This window comes from Necator americanus, chromosome X (genome assembly GCF_031761385.1).
Source record: "Necator americanus strain Aroian chromosome X, whole genome shotgun sequence".
In the NCBI taxonomy this organism is placed as follows: domain Eukaryota; kingdom Metazoa; phylum Nematoda; class Chromadorea; order Rhabditida; family Ancylostomatidae; genus Necator; species Necator americanus.
The window spans coordinates 937,352-961,473 of record NC_087376.1 but is presented as its reverse complement, the minus strand read 5'-3'; the positions used below and the strand labels follow the sequence as shown (position 1 = coordinate 961,473).

Sequence of the window (24,122 nt, the reverse complement as noted above, 5' to 3'; positions counted from 1 at the left end):
CAGATGTAATATCACGTCACATATACCAGCATGGATTTTTTGAATGAATTCCGAGATTATACTCATCATATAAAGTTAGAGCGAAAAACGTTGTATGCATCTTATTCGCGTCGCGTTAAATCAGATGATCGTTGCCGGATCGATGATGATGATGGGCTCGGATATAGCGAAATAGCGCTGAGTAAACACCAGCCGCCGATCAGACATAACCAGCTGTGTAGCGAAGATATGCTAGCTACTGGATCGAGAGCTGAGTTACGTCACAACGTCGGGTTCTCGCTGTGGGGGTTTGCTGTGTAGGAAATGATCATCATTGTTTCTATTTTTACGTTTCAAATGTGTGGATATCATTGAGCATCTGTGCTATCTTGAGAATTTTCTTTTTGTTTTGGTGTTTGATAGAATCACAACTTGATTAGTGAACAGGTGCATTGCTCTACCCGTTCTGTTGGGAAGTTTTGACTCTGACGTCTATTAACCATAGATAGTTCCCCTGTCGCCACGGCACTCATTACTCAGGAACGTACTGTGTAATAGAACGAGTTCCAGAATTGGGTTCTTATGCATTGTGACCTATTACGACAGTCCATTTGAAATAGGGATATCTGGCTGTGTGTGTATCACACCAACTGTTATCCAAATACTTTCGTGGAACGCTTTTGCAATCTTGCTGCATCCCTCAACACATCCCGATCCACAAACGTCCATACTCCGCTGTTCGTGTGCTCGTTCGACAGGATTGTAGCATGATGTACAAGTTCGCCTTTAAATCGTTATCTTTGGGGATTCTTCAAAAATGCTTGTCCCAAATTATTTCAGATGAGCGAATGATGGAATGTTCAAGACCTTTAAATATGTTTTGTGCGTATGTCTAAAGAGTGTCCTCACGGCGACACTTGTGCTCGAACAAAGAGGAGTCCTCCGCTCGGTGCTACCACTTCTCAAACCTATACAACATGTATATCAGCAGTGCTAAACCACTAACGTGTTGAATACCAACAGTCTGGATCAGTATTCCGAGATTAAAGATAGAGTTTCCACGGTACTTTGCCAGTTTGCATCGGAGAAATTACAGTCCCTTTCTCTTATCTTTCAAACATGCGCAGCATTTTTAATCACTGTATTTAACTGTCTCTTTCGGAATTTCCTCTATTCCTCCCCGCATACTTAGTGGTCTCATTTTCCTTCTATTGCCGCGATTTACTCTCTTCTTTCTTCCTAATAAGGAGTTACGCTCCTCATCAAATGGTCGCTTTCGCCTCGTTTTCTGCATATCCACGTTGTGCTTCCTTTGCTTATCTTTTTTCATCCTCTCGTTAAAAAGTTCACATTCACTATTTCCAAAGAGAAAACATGGTAGCATTTTTGATAGAATGGAACGTGAATGTCCATATTCTTCTATCCATATTCATATTCAGCCTCATCTTCCGACTTTCCAATATCACCTTTCTATGTATCGTAGGAATCTCTTCCTTTTCCAACCCTTATTTGTGTTTAAAAATACTATATATTTTCACCATTTTTTTCGAGAACTACGTAACTGCCTCGTAGCCGAATTTTGAGGTATTGAATTGCATGCAGCATTCCTTCAAGTTTAACTCCTTTCGTTCCTCGATCCGAGGCAGACGATGCGTTTGGCTACGAACTTCGTGGATGCACTGGACGCAACGAACTCTCCTCGAATTCTCCGACATTCTTGCTGCACCTACGCAATAACAGTGTAAAGCACTTGATATTCGATGCAAGAACTACATGAGAAATCTGCCGTGCAGTTTTCACGTAATTTCACAAAAATCGTGCCGATCATAATAGATAGTTTCTGTAGGATGGGATAAGCGGTTGGAGATGTCCCTGGAAATATCTTCATTTCTTGCAGCGATCTTGTGTAGACTGACACTTTCTGGTGGTATTTGCTTATTTGAATGGAATGACACAACGGGATCATCAGGGTTTCGCATCGCATCGCCGAGGCTTTCGTTGAGCACAGAGAGCGACAGTTGCCCGAGCGGCTGTCAGCGGTGTTGACTCTCAAAACCTCCCACTCTCCCTCAATCGCCGAAGTGCTCCGAACACTTCCAGTGCCCGAGGTGCGATCGGTTCCAGATCTGTCGCTTCAGACGAGACTTTTCCACTTTAAATTCCAGTACATTGTAACTTTTTGTTTTTCCTACCTTCATCACTTCTTCTCCCACATTTCGTAAAATTGTTTCGCACTATTCTCGTGTTCGAATATTACCATCATTATTATATTCCAGGTTCTCCTAATTTCCCGCAGGGACATTTGTGTGTGCAGTGTGCAGTGTGCAGTGTTTGTATCGTTGAAATAGGTGAGTGACGAATGAACTACAGAGTAATAATGGTCGAGTAACCCCTGAAAACTTCCCACTTATAGCAGTTATTGTCCTGAGAAATGTTCCCACCAGGTGTTATTACTAAGGACATAAAATCTCTGCTCTGTTCGATGAGAAATGATTTTAAAAATCACTAAGTTTAAATAAATCAATGACACTGAGCGTACGTAGTGCCCGAACAGCTTCTTTAAATCAACCAAGAGAATCCATTCCTGGAAAAAGTTATTCTCCAAACGCTAAGAGCTTGCTGAGCTCCAAGCCGAAACCTAGAAAACCGGCTTGCACGTTTTTTTCTCGCCATTTTCCTGTATCTTCCATCTTTACGAGACCTCCGACTGAGAGGTTCACGATTAACAATAAATACTGATTCTTCTACAACGTTTGTTGCTTTGGTCGTCGAAGATTCGTAATTCCAGAAATTCAATAATTTTTCAACAATTCTAGAAACTCGACCTCGGCATTGGGACCAGTGTTTTCTTGTCTCTCTACAAAATGTGATTGGAATTCCTGCATTAGAGCTTACTACTACTATTTGGTAGCGCTTAAAAAAGAGTTTTTCTGAACTTAAATTATAGTAAACTAGAAAGGGAATTATTGTTAACACAACCACAGCTGAAGTCTATCATCCTCTGGTACGTATTTGGACCTCGAATTCGTTCTTCTACTTCTACTTTTGAACTCTCTAACAACAACAACAACGAGAAACAAAAAAGGTTGTCTCAGCACAAAAAAAAAATCTTATTCACTGGGAATCTCAATAATTAATTCTTATCTGATGCAGGTCAAGCCTCATCAATGGCACTTTTTCATAAAATCGAACATTCTTGTTCTTATTTCCGGTACGAAGGACTTCTTGAGAAGTTCCTCTTACATCTTTTCCTCTTCGCTAAAGCTGAACACCGAGGAAAAAAAGGTCTCAAGAATCTGTACCAGACGCAAATATTGAAATCGCAAGGTGCACGCAACCGACCGACCAGTGTTCAGCGTCTTTTTGGAATCTATGCCTAAAACATAAGGAAGTCTTGCTCATACAATTTTAAGCTTCCCCTTTCAAAGATGCGCTGGTCTTAACCATTTCTTCAAAAAGCAAGCTTTAATCTCGCATATTTAATTAGAAAATAATCCCAGCAACAAATATTATCAAGGACTGAGGGTCAAGTCTTGCTATGAGCTTTGGGAAATCTGGTGGAGCTGTTTTTTCTCAGCTTCCTCTCAAAAAAGCTTCACATCCGATCTTTTCAGATATGCTTCCCTCATCAGTATATGGACAATTGAGTGATCCGCTGGTACAAGCGGCCGCCGCTGCACTCGCCTCTGCCGGGACAGATTCGGTCATAGGTAGGGGGTCCGGTTTTGCTATGTGCGAACTTATGTTTGTGCGGGTGTGTGTGAAAGGAAGAAAGGGGAAGGAAACCCGGTTCAGAGACGATCCGGGTGAGTCACGTGAGCTAGTGCCATGAACCCACCCGCGGGCAACAGTGGAATGTGTGACTGAATTTGTTCTATCACTGTTTACTTCGGGTTCACGGCGTCGTGTCGAATCATGATTAAGGAAGTCGGGACACGATGTTTACGAAAATATTCGTCGGTGGACTACCATATCACACAAGCGACAAGACTCTTCATGAGTATTTCGAACAATTCGGAGACATCGAAGAGGCTGTGGTCATTACCGATCGTCAAACGCAAAAAAGCAGAGGATACGGATTTGTGAGTGGATTTACTCTCGGTCACTATATCTTTGAGAGAAAAGATGGATGTTTCACTGTGATAACTTTGTTGCATTAAATCCTACACGAGGACTTGAAGTGAATTGAAAAGAGGATGGTTTTAACGCTTAAAGTGAACTTGACATCTTGAATCTATTGGTTTATCTTTAACGTTACTGTATATTTTCTGCTCTCCCGATGCAAAATAATATACACTATGTTGAAACAAGTCCTAATACTGACATTCGTTGCTTTTCCTAACTTCCACCAAGATTCCTACTCATTTTCGTTGAAATTTACGAGATTTCTGCCAGATCCGGAATTTCTTAGATATTCCAAAATTCACTAGTTGAGTTATTTTAGCAGTATTTTTCATTTAGCCTATTTTATTGGTATATCCAAGAACACCTAGAACTATTTTCCTTTCTAATTTCATGTAGGAACTGTAAAATTAAGAGAATTAGTCTGTAAATGTCATCGGATCTATCCGAGGAGTTCAACTTTTGGGAAAAACAAAAAGATCTAAATTCTGTTCTGATTTCTAGAATTCTCTTGTCCAACTTGAGGAATCTGAAAGGAACGAATCTTCGAAATCTTTCAAAACTAAGTTCTAATGATCCGATTTCCTTACAGTTTCATTGAGTTTTCCTCAACCAATGATTTATCGACCTAAATTGTAAACAGAAGTCTAGCATTTTTAGTGATTTTTTTCAGGTGACTATGAAAGATCGTGCGGCAGCAGAACGAGCATGTAAAGATCCGAATCCAATTATAGATGGTCGAAAAGCAAATGTGAATCTAGCATATCTTGGAGCAAAGCCACGAACGAATGTGCAGTTGGCAGGTAGGCAGTAACTAACGAAATTCTTTTTTTTTAATCAAAATGTTATTATTACAAGATCCTAGGAAGTGAAACTACCATAAAAATAGTCGATTACACAAAGTAAACTTCAGCAAATACTTAGAACGAAGTCAGTTCATGTAGTTGAGCGTACAGTAATTGAAAAGACAAACAATGTCCCACTAAAGTATTCCAGAGATATGTTTCCCGCGTATTCGCATATCTTCGCGGAAAACGTTTTTTAACTCACTACAAAATTGTGTTCATGTGCTATTCTTGTTGACATCATATTCTTGTTTGCATTTCTGCTTGTCACACGCTAAATTCTCGGAGAAACTGGAACTTTAATGTTCAAATACTTCTCATCAATATTGAATTTTACATCATAATTTTCACCTCATATTGGAGCTAATTAGAAGCCTAGGTAACAAAATCACATGCTTCAATATCTCAATGTAATCATTTCCCATGGAAAAAGTTTCTTTTTGTTTGCTTCCTAGACAAGCTTGCTCGTTTTTGAACAGCTCGCTCCTATTAGTGTGATTGTGTTATTATTATTGTTATTAGCGTTATTAGTATTAGTGGATACTGTAGTAGTGGTTTAGTATCATTCACTTTTTTCGTGGTTATTGCAGTAGTATTTGAAGACATTATACATCTTTACTTTTACCTCCTCATACAGCACAGAAGTTATCCAGTACCATTCACATAGCCTAAAAACCTAGTGAAAAACTATTTTTGCAAGTCTCGCACTTTCGCTCTTCTTTTTTGCCTTTCCTGTGACTTGTGCCTTGAATAAACTGCCCTCCTCACGTCAAGTCCTGGGAACCACTACGTGGGTCGCTTGAAGTGACACAAAAACTTCCGCTGGAAATTTTTCTTAATTGTTCATAGCTGGTCGTTGAAAGCTAGCGCGTAGGAACGATTTCAACATTATTCCGAGGCTTCCTTTTTTGCTTTGTCTCTTCTCATCTCAGAGTTAAAATAGAATTTCGTGTAGCTACAGACGACGCACGATAACACTAAAACAATTTCACAGGAATCTTTCCACGAAGAAGAATAGCTGGAACACTGAAACTGACACCAAACTGATTTTTGAGACTGTTTTGTTGAGAGCTCAGAATTCGAATATCTGTTTTTCCATTCGTTTCAGCATTGGCGAACCAGGTCCAGTTGCCACTGCAGACACAGTTACAGGCTCTGTTCCCGACACGTATCGGGTAAGTACTGCTAGTTCATGTGTGTTCGAAGTGATCTGAGTTACTGCTACCAGCAGTGCGGTGTCAGGGCCACAAGCTGCTGTGTTCGACGTATCCATATCATTTTAGCTGTATGTCCTGTGGTTGAGACGGAATAATGAAACAAACAAACGTACAGAAAATGTAAGGTTAGGCGTGCGTGTGCAGATTGATTCCATGCTGTGTGTGAGGGTGGCGGGCTTTGACGATTCCTAGCCCGTCCACCTAGCCTGTGTAGCTAGGTGATCGTGGTGAGGTTGTCGAAAATCCATCTCTCGAGAATTATCAACTGACGTAACTAGCTAGCTTTGTGAGGTTGGCACGCAACATGCAACCGTACATCATCATCTGCCTTCACTTTCCTCTTTTGGCCATCCACATTCATCTAATTCTTTTCGCAACTAACAGCGATTCGTGCCGGCACGCATGTGCGTTTGGGGTGAGCTGCGTGCGTTGTGGTGATCTATCGTATGCTTACTGTGCTGGTTTCCAGACTACCACAACTCTACTATCCTTCTGCTGGACTAGTAAATCCACTACTTGGAGCTGCTGCCGCTCAGAGCCAGGGAGCCGTGGACTACACAGCCCTGGCTGCAGCAGTTGCAAATGGACAAGGAGCTGGAGCCGCATATGCTATTCCGCAAGCAGGATCACGATTCCAAGGCGAGTGTTGTGGATTTCTAAGAAGGAAACAAGACTGAGACTATATGTTCCGTGCGAAGGCTCCGTGAAAATGCTGCTTATTTCGAGAGCTCGCTATTCTAGTCTTTAACAGTAGCTGCTACATACTTTATTCATGTTTTCTGCAGCACAGATGGATTCTCTTCCATCTCAAAAAGTGCGTCATTCCCGAATGAGGCATTGTTTATTGTTGGGAGAAACTATCTGAAACACGTTCGGTAAGTCCAAACTCAGACCAGCCAGTTCCTTACCGACTAATAACTGAAATAGCACTTGAACTATTATAACCTGGAAATTTCTATTCTTACTTTCTCATTCTATTTGTATTGGTGTTTGCCGACTTTTAGCCTATTAAGTAGAATGGAAGATCCAAGAACGACTGGAGTTATTATTTGCAACGAATAGCTCTGTATTCTTCGCATAGTTGACATTTGAGTGAAATCTTCAACTATACGGGATGTGATATTCTTGAAGAAATGTGTGTGTTTGTTTCAGTTCAAGCAGCACAGGCAGCCGGCTTGGACCCGTACGGATATGCTGCGGCCGGATATGGCATCGTTCCCGGGACATATCAACTTCAATCAGCGCAGCTAGCTGCCGCTCAACAACAACTCGAACATCAACGAGTCTAAAGTGTCCATCCCAGCTATCATACGTTTCCTTTTTCATTCTTCTCTTGCTTTCCCAAATGTCTTGCATTTAATCTCAGCCCGAAATCCAAAAGATTACGCACTCAGCAACATGCGAACGTTGCCGTCGATTTCAAAAATCAGCGTCCTCTAGCAGTGTTATGTGCTCCTGAAAATCCGTATGAAACTAGTCTTGTCATAGGTTTGTTCGACTCATAGACAGTCGCGAGTATATATTCAATGTTCAGCCTCAGTTGCCTGATTCATGTGCCATCTACAGCAAAACAATTGTTTATTTTTACATTGGTTTTTCTTATATTACTTCTAAGGAAGTCACACGATATATTCGTGTCACCTGATTGCATAGCTCATTTAACACTGTATTTCACAAGTCATCGGTTTCAATCTCAAATCGATAACTTCATGGTATCGATTTTTTCGAGTATCAACGTAGTATGAATGTAGAGTTATACAAGTCATAATATGTAAATTCCTTTGAATAGATCACATGAACAATTTTATAATAAATAATTATTGACTATTGATGTTTATCTGCATTGTACTACATTGCTTCGGGGCGTCATATTCCCGGATGATTACTGCTTAATTCATAATTATTGGTGATATTGAAATATAAAGGACAAAGTATGTCGGTATGAGGCGGTTTCCAACCATTGTCTTGCCTGTTGAACCTCTTTCCAACTGCGCTACACCCGACCTATTGGTATTATTATTTTCTACGTAGTCATTTTTGATCAAAGCGGGCTTTTTCCTCATTCTCTGCATCATTGTTTAACAAAAAATAACGTTAGTAGGTTGACTCAACGACCTATACCCGAATTTTGTCCGCATTTAATTTAAATATTTCATAATTCGATATTTTACTTCACAGTTTTCATTTCTTTCTCTGTCGACCACAAATGTCAGGTGTGAGCTTTCTTTAATCCTTTTATTTCACTGGATGCCAAGAAAAGATACGAAGAGATAAGCAAAACCTCGTTATGCTTCACAAACCTCACCACGACCATCCAGCTATACATGCTAGATGAGAGAGGGAGAGTCCGTAGAATGATTTCATATTATTCCCTTCCTAATTGTGATCGCTCCCTTCAATCCTTCTAAACAGGTACTTCTTTTATAAAACTAATGTATTTCCAATATAAAAGCAACCCTGAAGAAATATTAGGCTTTTCTTACCCACTTTTCAGGGCTTTATAGTTGGTCATTTCATAGGAAAAATATTTAAAGGCATCACTCCACGAATCTGAATTGGTACGGATTTCAGGTGGAGTATTCGTATACGGGATAGTAGATAATGGAGAGGCGGGTGATTCCGTTCATTTCTTCCTAATTGCTGTAAAAACGAAGATGCGGCGCGTGCACAAGGCTGGCGCGCTCCAATCGAACTCCATGTGAAAAATGGTGCGCCGGAACGCTCGAATCTGTATCTTTCGGGCCGTTTTTTACGGCAATTGGGAAGAAATGGACGGAATCACCCCCCTTTCCATAATCTACTATCCTTTATACGAATACTTCACCTGAAATCCGCACCACAACAGATTCGTGGAGTGATGCCCTCAATGTAGGCTTTCATATATTTATGTGTACCACTTTCCACTAGGTCTGCTCAAAAGAGCCTAAGGAAAAGAAATAATCACGAAGAAACTGAGAACTGCATTCAAATAAGGAACGTCATGGCACTGAAGATCTCATTAGGCAAAATGAACGTAAAATAGGCATTAATGTCTCGAAATCCAGAAATTTGTTTGATTAGGTCAACGGTTAAAAAGTAAATCATTTTTAAATAGCCTAGTTTCAAAATAACGCATGTTCCGCTGGACCTCCACTCTCTTTTTTTTTGCTCTCCAATACTAATAGTTTCAAAAGTAATATTCCAGAGATGTTCGGCTTCTTTTTTGCTCCCGACAATTGAATAAGAACATTTTATGTTTTCCACTTTTCCTGTTGTTAGGAGATTCTGAACCGTACATTAAATTCACCTCATTTCGCTGAACTTTTGCAAACTCAAAAGAACTCTTTCCAACAATAGTAGAAGGCACGAGAACTAATTATTTACGTCCTGTTCTCTTCACTATTCAGCAGCAACAGTACTAGTCCTATCTATTTGAAGGTCTTAATTGAAAACCACAATCGAATTAACGATGTTGATGTTTACCGCTTCTCGATTTACTGATTTCTGCCCTTGCTTCCACTTCGAAAATAACAGATCGCGCGAGTGCTGGATTTTTTGAGTCAAAACACCGGAACTGTTAATGAACAGTATGTTCAAACAACTTTGAATCTTGTTTCCATGATAAGTTCTCCATGAATTCATCGTACGTTACGTTCTTACGTTACGTTTTTATGCGCTCTTTACGCTCTTGAAGTGCTCATACACCGGTTGTCTTCACTCCTTGCCGAATTTTTGCCAATTTCAGTGGAACTCCAATATATTAGGCTGGTAAGAAAGCCTTGTCAGTTTTGTGGTTTTTTTCTTCTATTCTTTTATTCGGCATGCGATGGTAATCAATCAACAGTACAATAGCCATCGTTAGTCACTACAGTGCTCCACCTAACGGGCAGGTCAACCATCCCCTTCTCGAAGAAGTGGGGAGGCTGGGTGTCGAAGAAGTCGATGACCGTCCGATTAATGTCATCAAACTTGGTGAGAATTTTCTTCGCCAGGAAAGCCTTAAGGAGGCTGGAATAAATGATAATCAGAAGGGGCAGAATAGGGAGGATGGGGTACCTAGCTAGCTTTTCAATTTTTTTATGGGTCTCCTTAGCTATATAGAGTCTGACATTATCATGAAGGAGATGTGCCGAAGCTCGTAGTACAGCATTCCCTCAAATCCCAAAATTAAAATTAAAATTCGCGGTCTGTCTTCGAAGACTGTATCTTCTCTTGCGAATCTTTTGCGGGGAAGCTTCGAGAATGTTCTACAAATACTACGTGATATATCATGGGTATTGATCAAAAGCCGAAAGTTCTGAATTTTCCAAAAAAAAAAACTGGCGAGACTTTCTCATCAACCTGACACATTGGAGACGTTGGACGCATATGAATTCCTTCCCAACTCATTTGAATCTACTGATTCCTTGCGGCTCGTGCTGCTCCACGCTGACGTATCAGCCCGAGAGTTTCAAGAGACAGGTGTCTCTTGGCAGTTTTTCCACTACATAACTGTTTATCATATCGTTCCAGAACCGTTCGTGTACTTTTATCTATTTCTCTCCTTTCTAATCTGAATAAAATCAGATAAACTAACATAGGTCGGTTGTTTTCTATTACTCAGATGACCCAGCACGAAAGCAATGGCGAAGCTCGAAGCAAATGATGCTGGACGACTGGAACAGTGGATCATCCCTTCGAGGAAAGTTCCACCGGCACTAAAGCGCTGCATGGATATTTCCCGCCACTTACATTTCCCGAACAAATGCCATACATCACAGCCACTTACTCACACTACCTCTATTTTCTGCCCTACGCACCGATCGAACGAGCATAGCGATGTAAGTATAGGTATCGGCGTCAGAAAAACCCGCAGGAAACAGTTATCTCATAAGGGCTATCCTCTCGTCATATATTATTTTAGTATGTGAGGTAAGTTACAACGGTAATTATATGCTCTGCATGAGATTGGGAGGAGTTCATAGCGTTCCTGCGTTCGCATGATCACCACTGAGGCCGAGTCAAATGCTCTAATTCTGCAGAACGTCGTAAGATTCACATATTACTTATGGTGTAGATTGATTTTGACCTTATGATTGGTTCTAAAAATCCTATTTATATCCAAATTATAAGTCAACAGATAAAGGAACCAATTTTTCAGAAGTGTTTTGTATAAGTTAACATTAATCAGTTAAATTCAGTTTTGTAAAATTTAATTGACAAAGTTAGAGCCGAAAACACTTGAATTTCAGATCAAATTATTTCTTGAGACAATACTTCTATCATAAAGAATAAATAAGCTTCTTCCTTTATCTTATATAATCCTTACCTTAAGATTATGCGATAGCTTGGGTGTCTGCAATAATATTTTCATATGCTGTTGCCGCGGGCGGGTGTAGCACACAGGTAAGAGGTAGCCGCCACGCCTAAGCAGTCGATGGTTCGACACCGCCCGAAGCGAACCAACCAACAAGACTGGGGTTGTGGTTGCTCTAAGTCCATCCAGAGAAAGCCACTCAACTGCTGAGGGTACTCGAGAGAATTTTGGATTGTTTGAGCCAATATTTGGAAGCATTCCAGTGGGACTGGTATTTCCCAAACAGGTGTGAGCTTAAGGAAACCGACAAATAAGATAACTATAGAAAACATAAGCTAGAGAGGACTGAAACTACCCATGAAATACTGTGAACATTCGCGCGATGTGCTCCAAATTTATCTCTATTAGTATATTCAATTCCATCTAGTACTTGCTCCGAATATTCATTCGCTTTCTTCATTCGTTTCTTTTGTTTTTCTTGATTTTCCAGCTTCTATTTAATCTCAAAAAGAAAACTTTAAAAAAATTCTTTCACTACATGGCGGTTTTCGATGTCTGGAAACTGCGTTATTAACTGCCCACTTCTCTGCGGGAATGCCTTCTGCTCTCCGAAAACACGACTCCGAAAGCATCTGATAGAAATTGAGTGGACTGGCTTTGAATCACGTGCGCGGTCGCTAGCAGAAAGGGGTTGGGCGCTGATAAAAAAAATACAACAAATAAACTCGGCAATGAAGCATGCGTCAGGTGATATCCGGATTGTCTACAACTGCTTGTTCCAGACAATTCACACAATCATGCGCGAACCTCCGCTGCCTCTCTTGGCTTCTCACCACCACAATCGATTACACGATGCTCTACATGTATGCGTTCTCAGCATCGTCGCAGCATCATCTATCCTTAGTGGAAAAATGTCCTGATTGCCTGAAATGCACTCTACGTTCTGTCCTCGATGCGCTTATATCGAATGACACTGCGCACCTCATATTTCTGTTGTTTTAGCCGACTTTGCTCTATGTGATAGGGCAGGCGACGGATCCTCGGACGCACCTCCGAGCTTCTGGTCATTCGCCGGAACTACATCTCCAAATCGTTGTATCTTACGTCATCCTTTGTTTATGCACGCTTTTCTCTCATCGCCGTATCAGCGATGCAATACGCGTTTTCTCACGCCCCCCTTTTTGACTCGCACGACAATCGCTGCGACATCAGCCTCTCCGGTTTGTTATGCTGGCAACATGTGATACATTCGTCACCGCGTAGTTTCTTAGTTTTCAGGACTGGAAATACTCGAAGCGAAATAGTTCCTCTTTTTTCCGTCCAATTTTCTCTCTCATATAAGTGCAAAATCTCCTCAATTTTCAGTGATTTTGAGAGTACGCGTAGGGAAGAGTACAGCATCCATTTGATTATTTGATGTTCCTACGAGATTGCAAGGTACAAAAATGAAAATGCTAAACAAAGGCGAATAATGCACGAACTGCTTTAAAAAATCCGTACTTTTCTCTGATTTCTCGGCACTATTTTCGCCTTACATAATTCTTTAAAAAACTTATTGTGGGAAACAAAGGAAGAGAGAAGAGACCTGTGATGTCAATAAGCTTTTGTATTTTTTGAGAAAAATTCACCAAGAAATACCTACGTCTAGAACTTGTAGGTTTAAACGCTTACTGCTGAAGGGAACTTATGAGTTCCTGTGTTTCCTGAAGCTAAATTCTTTTCAGCATTTGTTCTGTAAATTTGAGCTGATTGTAGGAAAATGAAGAAATGCTGACTTTTTAAGTGTAATCTCATCAAAACGGTTCAGACTCATAACAGATACAATGTTCCCAGAAACCTACGGGCCACAAATTACCAAGAAATTCAGGTTCGAAGTTATAAACTCATGAATTTTGAATGCATTATTCTGAACTTAATCTCCATGTCTGAATAATTTTCTTCCGTTTTTGAATTATTGACAAGTCCTAGTGCCTCCATCTATTTAATATTTTGCTTACTGAAACTGGATCTGACCGAGAACAAGAATAAAATTATGTTTTCTCCTATCTTTCATATCCATCATAGTTGCCGAAACTTTCAGAGCTATGTTTTTATATCCATGGATTTACCGCACCTAGACAGAAAAGCAAAACTTAGGACATTTCAGAGGTAAAGTGCGTGCAGCAAAGAAAAACTGTTCATGGAGAATTTTTCTGATTCCTCACAACATTTGTTGTGGAGTTTTTCTCCGACATCCAGCGCAAATTTAACTTTGAAAAAAATAGAGATTAGAATAGAAAAAAAAAACAATAGAAAGAAGGATAGAATTGAAAACAGAGAAAAATAGAGAAAAACTTTCCAAAATAGAGATTATTCGCTCCATCAAACTGTTTTATAGCGCCAAATGTTTTTTAGTATGTTTTTTTTTGTCTCAAATTATGGTTTATTATGTTTTTGTAAGAGAAACACATTCGTGTACAAGGTATTCAGACATGCGGTATGTGGATTGTCAGGTCCTAGATTAGACCTGCTCATTTGGTGTTCAATTGTCAGCTGGCAAGCTTTTTAATTTCCGTCTTATTCTCTGCGAATACCATTGCCTTTAAGTAGCCCTATAAAATTTATTTTCTTAGTTATATCAAAAAAACATTTACAGATGATGGAAAAAACGCGTGTGAATTTTCGAGTAAGAGCTTTGAGGTTAAAACTATGGGAAAAAGTATTTGTATGTGGATCAGATGCTTCACTAGGTGAATGGGACCCGATCAAAGCTCTTCCACTCACGAAAAGCCTCACAGACAGGTAAGTCTAGTTCCTTATATGTACCCACATCTTTTCACTTTCATCTAGAAAATTCTTTTGTTTTATTTTTTTCACGAATATAAATGCATAGGAACAATGATCAAATGTTTACTAAGATTTTTATGACATATAAATAGGAGGTAGGCAAAAGGAGTTTCTAAAAACGGCAATTAATGAGGACTTCTATGGATTTCACAATTGGACTCCGCTCACTTTTTTTTTCTGATTGAACATACGTCAGAAATGTTCATCTTTTCTAGGCCAGCTTCGCTAGGTTTTGGAAAATCAAACACCTTACTGTTAGCTAATTAACTCTTCAAATATATTGAAAAAGGCTGCTAATGAGATGTTAAGTGCTACGAAAGAACAACGTTTTGGATGGTCTCAGAATTAGAATTCTCTCCTTCAATTACTGAGTAACGCTTCTGTTCCTCACGTCAGCTCAAAAAGCAATAATTTACTCATACATACAAAGACAAATGTCGCGCTTATTCGTCATAATTGGACAAAGCAAAATAAATTTTCCAAAAAACAAAAAAAAAACATTTTGAAAGGTATTTTGACGTCTTTCTTACTGCTTCGTGAATAACGTGCATAGTTTCCTTTTGTTGTTCCGACTAAAAATCCATAGTGTTCAGAAAGTGTTTGAGAGATTTCGAACAATCAAGTTCAATCAGGAAATATTTATTCATCCGATTATTCGCTTTTCGAACATTCAAAGACAAGTCTCGAAAGTCTTATCCACCCTTCAATCTGCTGCAAATTTGTTGAGAATATTCCTTCTTTTTACGAACTTTTGCAGTCAAAGTATTGACGTGTTTGAATAAAAAAGTGTACTTTGTTCCTTCTATCCTGAAATCTTTCTAAGGTGCATACAAACCGCAAAGGACATTTATGTTAACCAATGCTTCCATATTTCTGGATGTCGCACTTTACACTTGGACTGTTTTGGCCAACATTATTTGTTTTTATACAAAATTAGGTTTTTGAGATTATCTTGATCAAAATTAGTTCCAACCACTTTCCGGAAAAGTCATTAATCTTTCCAATTAACCGAGTTGAGCGGAATTAACAATGTTGGTTTAGTGATGTCTGGACAGGTACTGCCGAGATCAGTGAAACAGCAGAAGAACTTAAATATCGTTATATGGTTGGATACTATCTGGATTCTTGCACAGAAGGCAGTAAACAAATGCTTATTGTTCATAGGTATGATCGATTTCATTTTCTCATAAATTTTTATGGATTCGGTGAACATCGCCAAGCATACATATGTATGTACCTAATTATGTACCTCAAGTCATCCCACCTAGAACCGGTTCAATGATTAAGTAGGAAATATTATGAGTAGCTTAGAAACAGAAAAAAAAAGGTAGAAAAAGAAGTTTTGAGAACATTTTAATCCCACATCCATTATTCTTTGTGAATAGTTTGCTACATTTTATAAATACGTATATACATGTTACAAAAAATAGTAAAAACTATATAATTGTTGGTTTGAATACAGATATGATGAAGTTACTTGCTAAAAGTTTTGGACGCTGTCGAAAATACAAATTTATATTTGATAATAATAATAATTGATTGAAATTTACAACCACACACACCGAAGGATGGCTTAATTAACCCGTTGTTTCCCTGTAAAGCAGAGTCTCTCGCTCCTTTTCTCTTTTTTTTCTAACATGGAGTAAGCGAGATTTTCCTGCACTGCGCAACTATGAAGTTAGGATTTTCTACTAAACGGTTTCCACATACTAAGCTAGTGGAGCCCACGTCTAGTAAAAATGTTCTCAAAAAAAAAAACTTCAAATCATGTACTTTATGCCATTTATTCCTAATTTAATCACAAGACCAGTACTACATGAGATGACATGGGTCAGTTATTCAGCTATTAACTCTCCTAAAATCCATTTCTCGCGGATTAATCCACCACGAGGCCTCGAAATCGTTGGGAGTGGGGAAAATTAAATTCGGAAATACCAATCGAAAGCAAATGAGCCGCTGATTTCAAGCATACTTCCAGAATTAAGTTTTTAAAACAGGTGAAATTTCATCAAACTTCCCTAATTACTTTCACACCACCGTAACCTTGCCAGTGGCATATCTTGCGCATACATCTCCTTGAAAAAGGAGGGCGTCTGGAGCTCTCGCGCTTTTTCCTCAAAATTAAATAGAATATTTGACATATTCTCAGCTAGAAAAACGTTCACAACATTTTGGCCTCTCAATTCATATGTGAATACATGATTTCCATCATCTTCGGAAATTGACGAAAGTTGAAGGTTGAAAGTTATTTAAAAAAAAAAAAAAACGTATACACTGGTAGCTTTAGAAAAAAAGGAAAAAGAGAAGAAACTAGTTCGGAAAACTTCTCAAAGAGCTATTTATTAAATATATAACTCCTCTCTATTTCTAATTCTAATCTGTTCAAATCTAAAATCTAATCTAAGTTTTCAGGACTAAAAGTATGCTATAACATCGGGATTCCTTTTAGAAGCATATATCACTGAGGCAATATAGGAGCTCGGTTGACTTGACATTTATGTTCGAAGAAAAAATTAAAGGCATCATCCCACGAATCTGAGGAGGTACGGATTTCATGTGGAGTATTCGTACATTATTTAGAGGGGGTGATTCCGTCCATCTCCTCCTAATTGCCGTAAAAAACGGTCCGGAAGATGCACAAGGCTGGCGCGCTCCAATCAAACTCGTTGTAGGAAATAGTGCGCCGGAACGCTCGAAACCGTATCTTCCGGGCCGTTTTCTACGGCAATTAAGAAGACATGAACGGAATCACCCTGCTCTCAATAATCTAGGATCCCGTACACGAATACTCCACCGGAAATCCGCACCACCCCAGATTCGTGGGGTAATGCCTTTAAATTGGACGGACGATGGATGACAGTTGGTCGTTGTTTTTGAGTGACCAAATAGGAGGAAATGTTTCGACTGTTTTCACCAAAACCAGATTTTCGCAGCTTCTACGAACTATTTTTGTTTTTGAAGTTGTCTTTTGAAATTCAATCCTATTTACAAGGTACAAATTCTCTACCTTGGCTATAACCGGGCATCTCATACCTCCCCGCTAGGCGATCCCTCTGGGAATTCTGCGCCACACCATTTTATTTAAAAGTAAACAAACGTTGACGACTATTCTGCTCAGTTCCTTCCCATTAGAACTACACAGCTACATCAAACCTCAGCTTTAGCTTTCACAAGCATTCATAAAGTAGTATAAATTGATAGAATAAATTTCTCGGAAGAAAAACGACAGATACATTAAACGAAGCACGGTGGAGTAATTCACATATTCTAGCATGGCTTTGGTCGAATAATGTGCTGGCCGGGTTCCATTATCTATGGATAAAACACCCCATAGAAAAACAGTTGCTGGAAAGCAACGAATTAAGGAATTTTATTGAGAAAAATTAGAGCTTCTCATGTTTTAGATTTTTTCAAGTTCCACCATGATTTCGGCTACCATTCACTTCTTTCTTCTTTTCAGTCCCTTACTTTCCTTTTTTATTTCTTGGTTTAATTTGTTTGTTAGCAATTTTTCTTCCTAGATGTTTCAAGTAATCACTCCTATTCTCCTAAGTAAGAACTGTGTAAAAGTGTCGCAACCCAGTGATTTGAGTTTAAATACAATAGAGTCTATCTATGCATGCAGAATCGCCAGAGGAATCGCCCAGGGAGGTGTGAGATGGCCGGTGATCGTAACCCATGCCTAGGCCACGATAATCGTACCATCCCTGGTATAGAGGTGGGCGGAGTTCTGGACCAAGGGAGAAATTTCGGACCCTGTACATAGAACTGAATTTAACATCATTTAAAATATCGTCTGTTTGCGAGAAAAATTGGCCAATTCAAGTACGGAAATAATCCATAGAATCTGCTGAAAATTATTTATTTATTTATTTATTTATTTATTCAAACACCTACAGGTGTGCCATAAAACAGAAAAAAAGAACAAGATGGAACAGAGTTCACTAGAATTTCGCTGAATTTTACGCAACAAAATCATGTCCTTTTGAAAACAATCGACTTTTTTTCGATTTGATCATTCGATTTGGTCTTGTAAAAAAAGGAGGGTCTGAAGCAATTATCAAGTGCTAAACAAGTCAAATATCAAGTGGGACTTAAACATTTATTGTAGTCCGCATATATTATATCTGAAAATCATTTGCTTTCCACTGGTATTTTCAAAACTTAATTTTGCCCACTTCCAATGCTTGCTGAGGTTTGTAACGGAATAGTCCCGCAGAAACGGGTTTAGACCTTCAAGTTGGTAGCTTTGTTAGAAATTTGTTAAACACCATCTCGCATCTATTATACATTCCTTTCAAGAACTCGCAAAAAAATCTTTGTAGGTGGGAATCTTTTTTGTTGCCGCGATCAATTTTCATTCCGCTCAACCAAACATTCTCTTCAGACGATGTATTTGGGAACTACGGTATGTTTCTAATAGTCTTTCGTCTTAATATTTCCAGCTGAGGGTCACCGGACAGATTTTTCTTTAGCTGATAACCACTTGTTATCGGATGGATGGATTATCCACAATGAAGAAAATGTTGTACTTCTACGGATTCATGGCGAAGTGAGATTTGCAGATTACGTAGTGCCTAATGATATGTAGTAGGATCCGACAATTATTGCGGGCCGTAGACTACTCCTAGCGAGGAACTGAACGACATTTTGAGCTTTAACTAAGCCTTATATCCCGTACTATGAGGTTCTAGTAGTAAATATTAACTCCAAAAAACTAGTGGATCTTTTGCCCCTCTTTTTTTGTTTCCTTCTCCATCTTAAAATACAATACGTCGGGATAGTTGTAAAGATAGAAGTTTGGTATCGATATCGTCAACAATTCTTCTTCAATATCATTTTTCAGGGCGTAATCATTTTTGTAATCATGCTAACACCTTTTTCCGCATTTTAAGCTCATGTGATAAGTTGCTCCCGGAGGTAATATTTTTGCCAAGAAATTCTAGTGCTATGAAGTAGACGTAGAAGAAGAAAGCGGTATTGTACCAGGAATCTCTGTAGAAGTAAATTTTTCCCAAAGAGTCACTATACCGGATTTATGCTGCCAGATCTGCATAACTCATTGACTAACTAAAAACCATAATAAGAAGTACCGAAGCAAGTACTCTCCCCCTCAAAAAAAAAGAAGAAAAGAAAGAAAACAAGCGTATATTTCGTTAGAAAGCGACAAGTCGGTCAAGAAGAATAGAAGCGGAAAGTACACCTAAAAGTAACAAAACCGAAGAACTTGAGATTGGTTTTAAGCAATGTGTTTGGATTTTCAGCTTGTTTACAATATAAAGTGTTGGTTTTTAGGCTTTGAAATTCTACAAGGACTCCCAGAAAAACAAGGAGCATCGAATCAAAGTTGTGCCATTTGATGTGCGCTTCAGAGAGGTAACAATAGATGAAATGAATTTTAAAGGAAACGATTAGCACAATAGTATAACAGCTTTGATTTGAAATTAGCAATTTTAATCCAAAAAAATCTAATTTAAAATCAAAAGAAATGAAGTGAAATTGAATGATAAATGAAGTTAGATAGTGATCTTAGTACTGAAGGATATAATATAATTCATGTATGTATATATAGTGTATATATGGTAGCTCGAAAAAAAATTTGTCAAGCTTTGGATTACAGATTTATTCATACGAGGATCGTCATACACGTAAGGGCATGCTGTGGAGGGCATCCTCTGTCTACCAAAACACTGTATTCAACTATCTATCACATGCTTTGCACATTAAAATACTTCTTTTTTGGCAGAACATGTTGTGATCAACTGCCTTCTGTCAAATTTCCTCTAGCAATCAGCATGCAAAATATCTTCTCTTCTAAATATCTTCCACGGCTATGCATGCGCTTTATGGTGCCGGTGTTGTCGATGTGATGCAACCACTGAGTAGATATTCGGAATAGTTGGTCACTCGAAACACTTTAGCGGGAAAGCGTCGATGAGGACTGCCTTCCGGATCCCGACCCAGTTCTGCCTGATGTACCCAGTTTTTCGAACACACAACTATCAGTGAGTTAAATATTTGACATATTTTGCTAGCAAATACCAGCTCTACTTTTAGGTGCTGAGTAGAGAAGATCCAATTTTCGGTCAGCAATATGTGAACGGTTCAGTTTTCCGAAATAAAATCGACTACCTCATTTTCAAAACCCGTACTGTCTCGTTGGAGCATTTGGTGAGGGGCAGTGTTGTCCTCTTCCTCTTCCTCCGCCCTCTCCTTTTACTTAGACAATCAGAACATTTTCCGTAGGATTTCCCGGTTAATGTTCATATTCTCCTAAATCGTAATAAGCTCTTACTTTAAGAAAAAGAAACACAACTTTCAGGCGTTTCGTATCGAAGTTTTCAACGAAATGGATCGCATTGGACTGGCATATGCGCTTCCAGCAGCACTTCCTGATCTCTATGGAAAAGCCACTTTTCCGATTATCTCTTTGAAAAACATTCCAATCGGACAAATTGATAGTAAGGCTACATGCTCCTTCAACCTTTCCTGATAAATTTCTTCTCACCCTACTCTGTGTCCATCTTCCCTTGTTCACTTCAAAAGAGTAACAAAATAATTCTTTTTTAGTCGATTACATGTTGGTGAAGTCACTACCTATGGATCGTTCTCTTCGTGATAATATAGCGGTTTCATGGGGACGACACTGGAAGAAACGCAATACACTTGAGGTCGGCCATAGAGGCATGGGAAGTTCATACACGAAGTAAGCTTTACAGTATCCCCAACTTTATAATAACTCAACAACGCCTTCAGGATGGCTGCTGCTAGAGAAAACACGATACATTCCTTAAGTGAAGCGGCTAAAAATGGTGCTGACTATGTAGAATTCGATGTGCAACTGACTAAGGTATGGAGCATTGTTAAATCCCGAAATTCCTCTGAGTACCATATAAATATACATATATGTATACCTATGTCAACAGGACATGCAGCCGGTAATCTACCATGATTTTCACGTCATGGTTGAAGTTGCTGGGCGAAAGCGGGACCTATTCCACCATAAAGTTAGGCACCATCAATTGGCTATTAAGGTGAGGAGCAGAAGCTTTCCAAAAGGTACTATGATTTTTTTAGAACGTTCACAGGTGGCTTTTTTAACTTGTATGACACGATTCGAGTGAAAGTTCCAATCTTTATGAATAACTTTTTACTTTTCGAAGAACACTCGAAACTTTCTGAAATCGAAAATCTATGACCTCAGCTGAAAAGTCACCAACTAATTTGATCTCTATTTAAAAATCACATAAGTATTAAGATAACAACACTACAAAAGAGAATCTTTCCGTTGTACTGCTGTCATTTTACTTTTCCGAAGGCAATCCATATACGCATATTTTTGCGGGGAACTATTCTATCAAAGTAGTGGAAGTCGGAATCATATTTCTTCTATTTTAAGTGATTTTCTGAGAGTTACTATGGCTCTAAGGTGGGTGTAGCGCAGTCGGTAAGAGGTCAGTTGTGGCACGGTCGATGGTTCAAAACCGCACTAGTGTCAACCAACTTTTTCACCGCTCCGGAGTCGATAAATTGATCCCAGACTTGTCTGGAAGGATAAAAACACTGACTTGGTACATCGGCTGCCCTCCGCAAGTCATTGTGAATATAAACCAACACGCGTTCCAAAACCACAACGACTACGAACTACTGTAAAGCGACTTCGCAAATCCTAAGTGGATTGATTTTTAGATACTTTTATCTTTTTGTTATGTCTACACTGCACTGAGAACTTGGTATTCGTATGAAGAGTTATTGGGATCGAGATAGTGGCAGAGAACAGTTTTATGAAGTATGCAGTTAGGACAAGTTAGGGCGGATCCACTCGAGAACGTTTGCAGAGCCCGTTCACTTTTTACTTTCCGCATTTTTTTAGTTGCCGCGAACTTTTCTTCCCTACTCTTCCATCCATTCTTTAGCTGCTACTTGAGAATTGTTTCCGTGTAGATGTAACAATTATTCTTCTGGGCCACCAATGTGTCACTATCCATCAGAATTGAGAAATCTGGGAGCCTAAGTAAGTAGAGAGAAGCACTACATTTGTTGATACAAGCAGAGAGTGAAAATCCGGAGGTACATGGGGTTGTGAACCTGCTAGTAAACAGAGACATCTTGTGAATCCGACAAAGTGCAGTCAGAGAGATGGTGTTGAGGGATGTCCAGCTCAAGGGAACTAACTATTGCCGCTTGTACGTGAGCTGAGAGAGAATCTACACGGGACGCATTGAGGAGTGATGGTGTTCTATAGCGTTAGCTTAAATTAACAGCTATCTATAATGTAGTATGTCGGAATTTCATTCCGAAGTATACAAATCAAGGGAAAATTCTGCTTTTTTTCTTTCGAATTTAAATGAACCTCAAATGACAGACCTATTACAGGACCTAAGTCTTGACCAGCTTCATCTCCTACAACTCGAGCATCCTGGTGAACATTTGAACCAGACATGGAGGGTCACTCCAGGTGAAGAGGAGGGTAGCGAAGATGACAATAATCCGTTCCCTCATTTGAGGCAAGTACTGGACGCAGTCAGTCCACATGTGGGATTTAATATAGAGATCAAATATCCAATGAAAATGAAGGTAAGATTGACGAAAGTTGTTGTGTGCTGCTCTAGGCTAACATCGCTCTGTTTCAGGATGGAAGTCATGAGTGTCCTGCTTTTAATACGGAGCGTAATGATTTTGTTGACGTCATTTTACGAAATGTTATAGAGGGAGCAGGCAAAAGACGAGTAATTTTCTCAAGCTTTGACCCGGATGTCTGCAGTTTGTAAGTGATGAGAACAAATATTTAAACTGCTGGATGCTAGTCCTCACATACGTGCCGAAGCTAAAGATCTCAAAACGACTATACTTTCGTTTTGTTACAGCATTCGCTAACCGTCATAAACAAATTATTTAGTGAAAAAAATAGGGTCGACATTAAGAAAAGAGGTGGAAGCAAAGACAGGTCTGTTTTTCTTTCAACGTTTTTTTCTTCAGGATAACCCTAAAACAGCATATGTATCCCGTAATGTTTCTAGTTGTCGGTCCTACCACACGATACACTCCTTTTCAGGTACCACCTAGTTTAATTATTGTTAGGCTATTACCTCATTATTTGACTAATATTGAAGGATATACGAACGGACTGCTCAAAGTTAGCTGTGAATTTTGCCGCCGGCAACGGACTTTTAGGTGTTAATTTCCATAGCGAAGAGCTGCTTCAGGTAATATCCTACATCACTACAATTTTCTTGAGCAACTCACTTCTCAGGGGTGAACTTAATATTTTAGGACGCCTCAGCGCTTCATCGAGCTGAGAAATTCAACTTAGTCTCGTTTGTTTGGGGGGACGATCTTAACACCATGAAAAACGTGGAGTACTTCAGAAATCTTCACGTCGACGGTGTTATATATGACAGGTTCGCAGAAACTCAGTCATAATTTCCCTACATTTTATTTGGTTACATGACATACGAATTCTTATATATTTTCAACTTTCTAATGTTTGCGTAATTCTGCGGGTGTAACGATGTCAACAGTTTTTGCAGAAAAAAGCGGAGATTTCAGTTAAAAAGACAAGAATTCTTGAAGACACGATTTCTGTTCTGAATAGAGTGTTTTAAATATGTTTATGTCATATAGCTCATGACTAGACTGATGTATATATGCTGTTTGCTTGAATTGATAAAAACTATGTGATGTTTTTTTTTGCAATTGCACTGGAAGTGATCCTAGGAGACTAAAGGATTCAAGTCAGCACTTCACTCTTGCTTTTTCAGAATCGGCGAAGTAATGCCCCGACAAAATACATTCGTCGTCGAGAACGAATCTCGAAAAGCTCTACCAATTCGAACTCCCGAATGTGTGAGTAATTAG

At 39.1% G+C, this 24,122-nt stretch overlaps 3 protein-coding genes across 5 annotated transcripts; 2 read left to right on the top strand and 1 right to left on the bottom strand.

Moving 5' to 3' along the window:
- Positions 1 to 867: 867 nt before the first annotated feature.
- RB195_021132 (uncharacterized protein) lies at positions 868 to 7,452 on the top strand (the record flags this gene model as incomplete). 2 transcript variants are annotated; one of them, XM_064207721.1, is made up of 8 exons in its annotated part: positions 868 to 958; positions 2,256 to 2,327; positions 3,594 to 3,689; positions 3,904 to 4,061; positions 4,775 to 4,904; positions 6,055 to 6,121; positions 6,633 to 6,802; positions 7,316 to 7,452. In XM_064207721.1, the coding sequence occupies 8 exons, from the start codon at positions 868 to 870 to the stop codon at positions 7,450 to 7,452; spliced, it is 921 nt and encodes a 306-aa protein (XP_064063601.1). The 2 variants fall into 2 exon arrangements, with proteins under 2 accessions (XP_064063601.1, XP_064063602.1); XM_064207720.1 differs by lacking the exons at positions 868 to 958; positions 2,256 to 2,327 and having other exon boundaries at positions 3,596 to 3,689.
- Positions 7,453 to 9,975: 2,523 nt separating this feature from the next.
- RB195_021131 (uncharacterized protein) lies at positions 9,976 to 10,956 on the bottom strand (the record flags this gene model as incomplete). The annotated part of the gene is made up of 3 exons (XM_064207719.1): positions 9,976 to 10,150; positions 10,199 to 10,295; positions 10,911 to 10,956. The coding sequence occupies 3 exons, from the start codon at positions 10,954 to 10,956 to the stop codon at positions 9,976 to 9,978; spliced, it is 318 nt and encodes a 105-aa protein (XP_064063600.1).
- Positions 10,957 to 13,909: 2,953 nt separating this feature from the next.
- RB195_021130 (uncharacterized protein) lies at positions 13,910 to 24,122 on the top strand (the record flags this gene model as incomplete). Of its 2 annotated transcripts, XM_064207717.1 has the most annotated exons (18): positions 13,910 to 13,930; positions 14,074 to 14,219; positions 15,306 to 15,428; positions 18,590 to 18,672; positions 18,740 to 18,816; positions 19,560 to 19,640; positions 20,186 to 20,269; positions 20,322 to 20,435; positions 20,587 to 20,725; positions 20,835 to 20,970; positions 21,021 to 21,114; positions 21,191 to 21,298; positions 22,641 to 22,841; positions 22,898 to 23,031; positions 23,244 to 23,319; positions 23,378 to 23,470; positions 23,538 to 23,665; positions 24,026 to 24,122. In XM_064207717.1, 18 exons carry the CDS (start codon positions 13,910 to 13,912, stop codon positions 24,120 to 24,122), a joined length of 1,935 nt encoding a protein of 644 aa, XP_064063598.1. The 2 variants fall into 2 exon arrangements, with proteins under 2 accessions (XP_064063598.1, XP_064063599.1); XM_064207718.1 differs by lacking the exons at positions 13,910 to 13,930; positions 14,074 to 14,219; positions 15,306 to 15,428; positions 18,590 to 18,672; positions 18,740 to 18,816 and adding an exon at positions 17,923 to 17,982.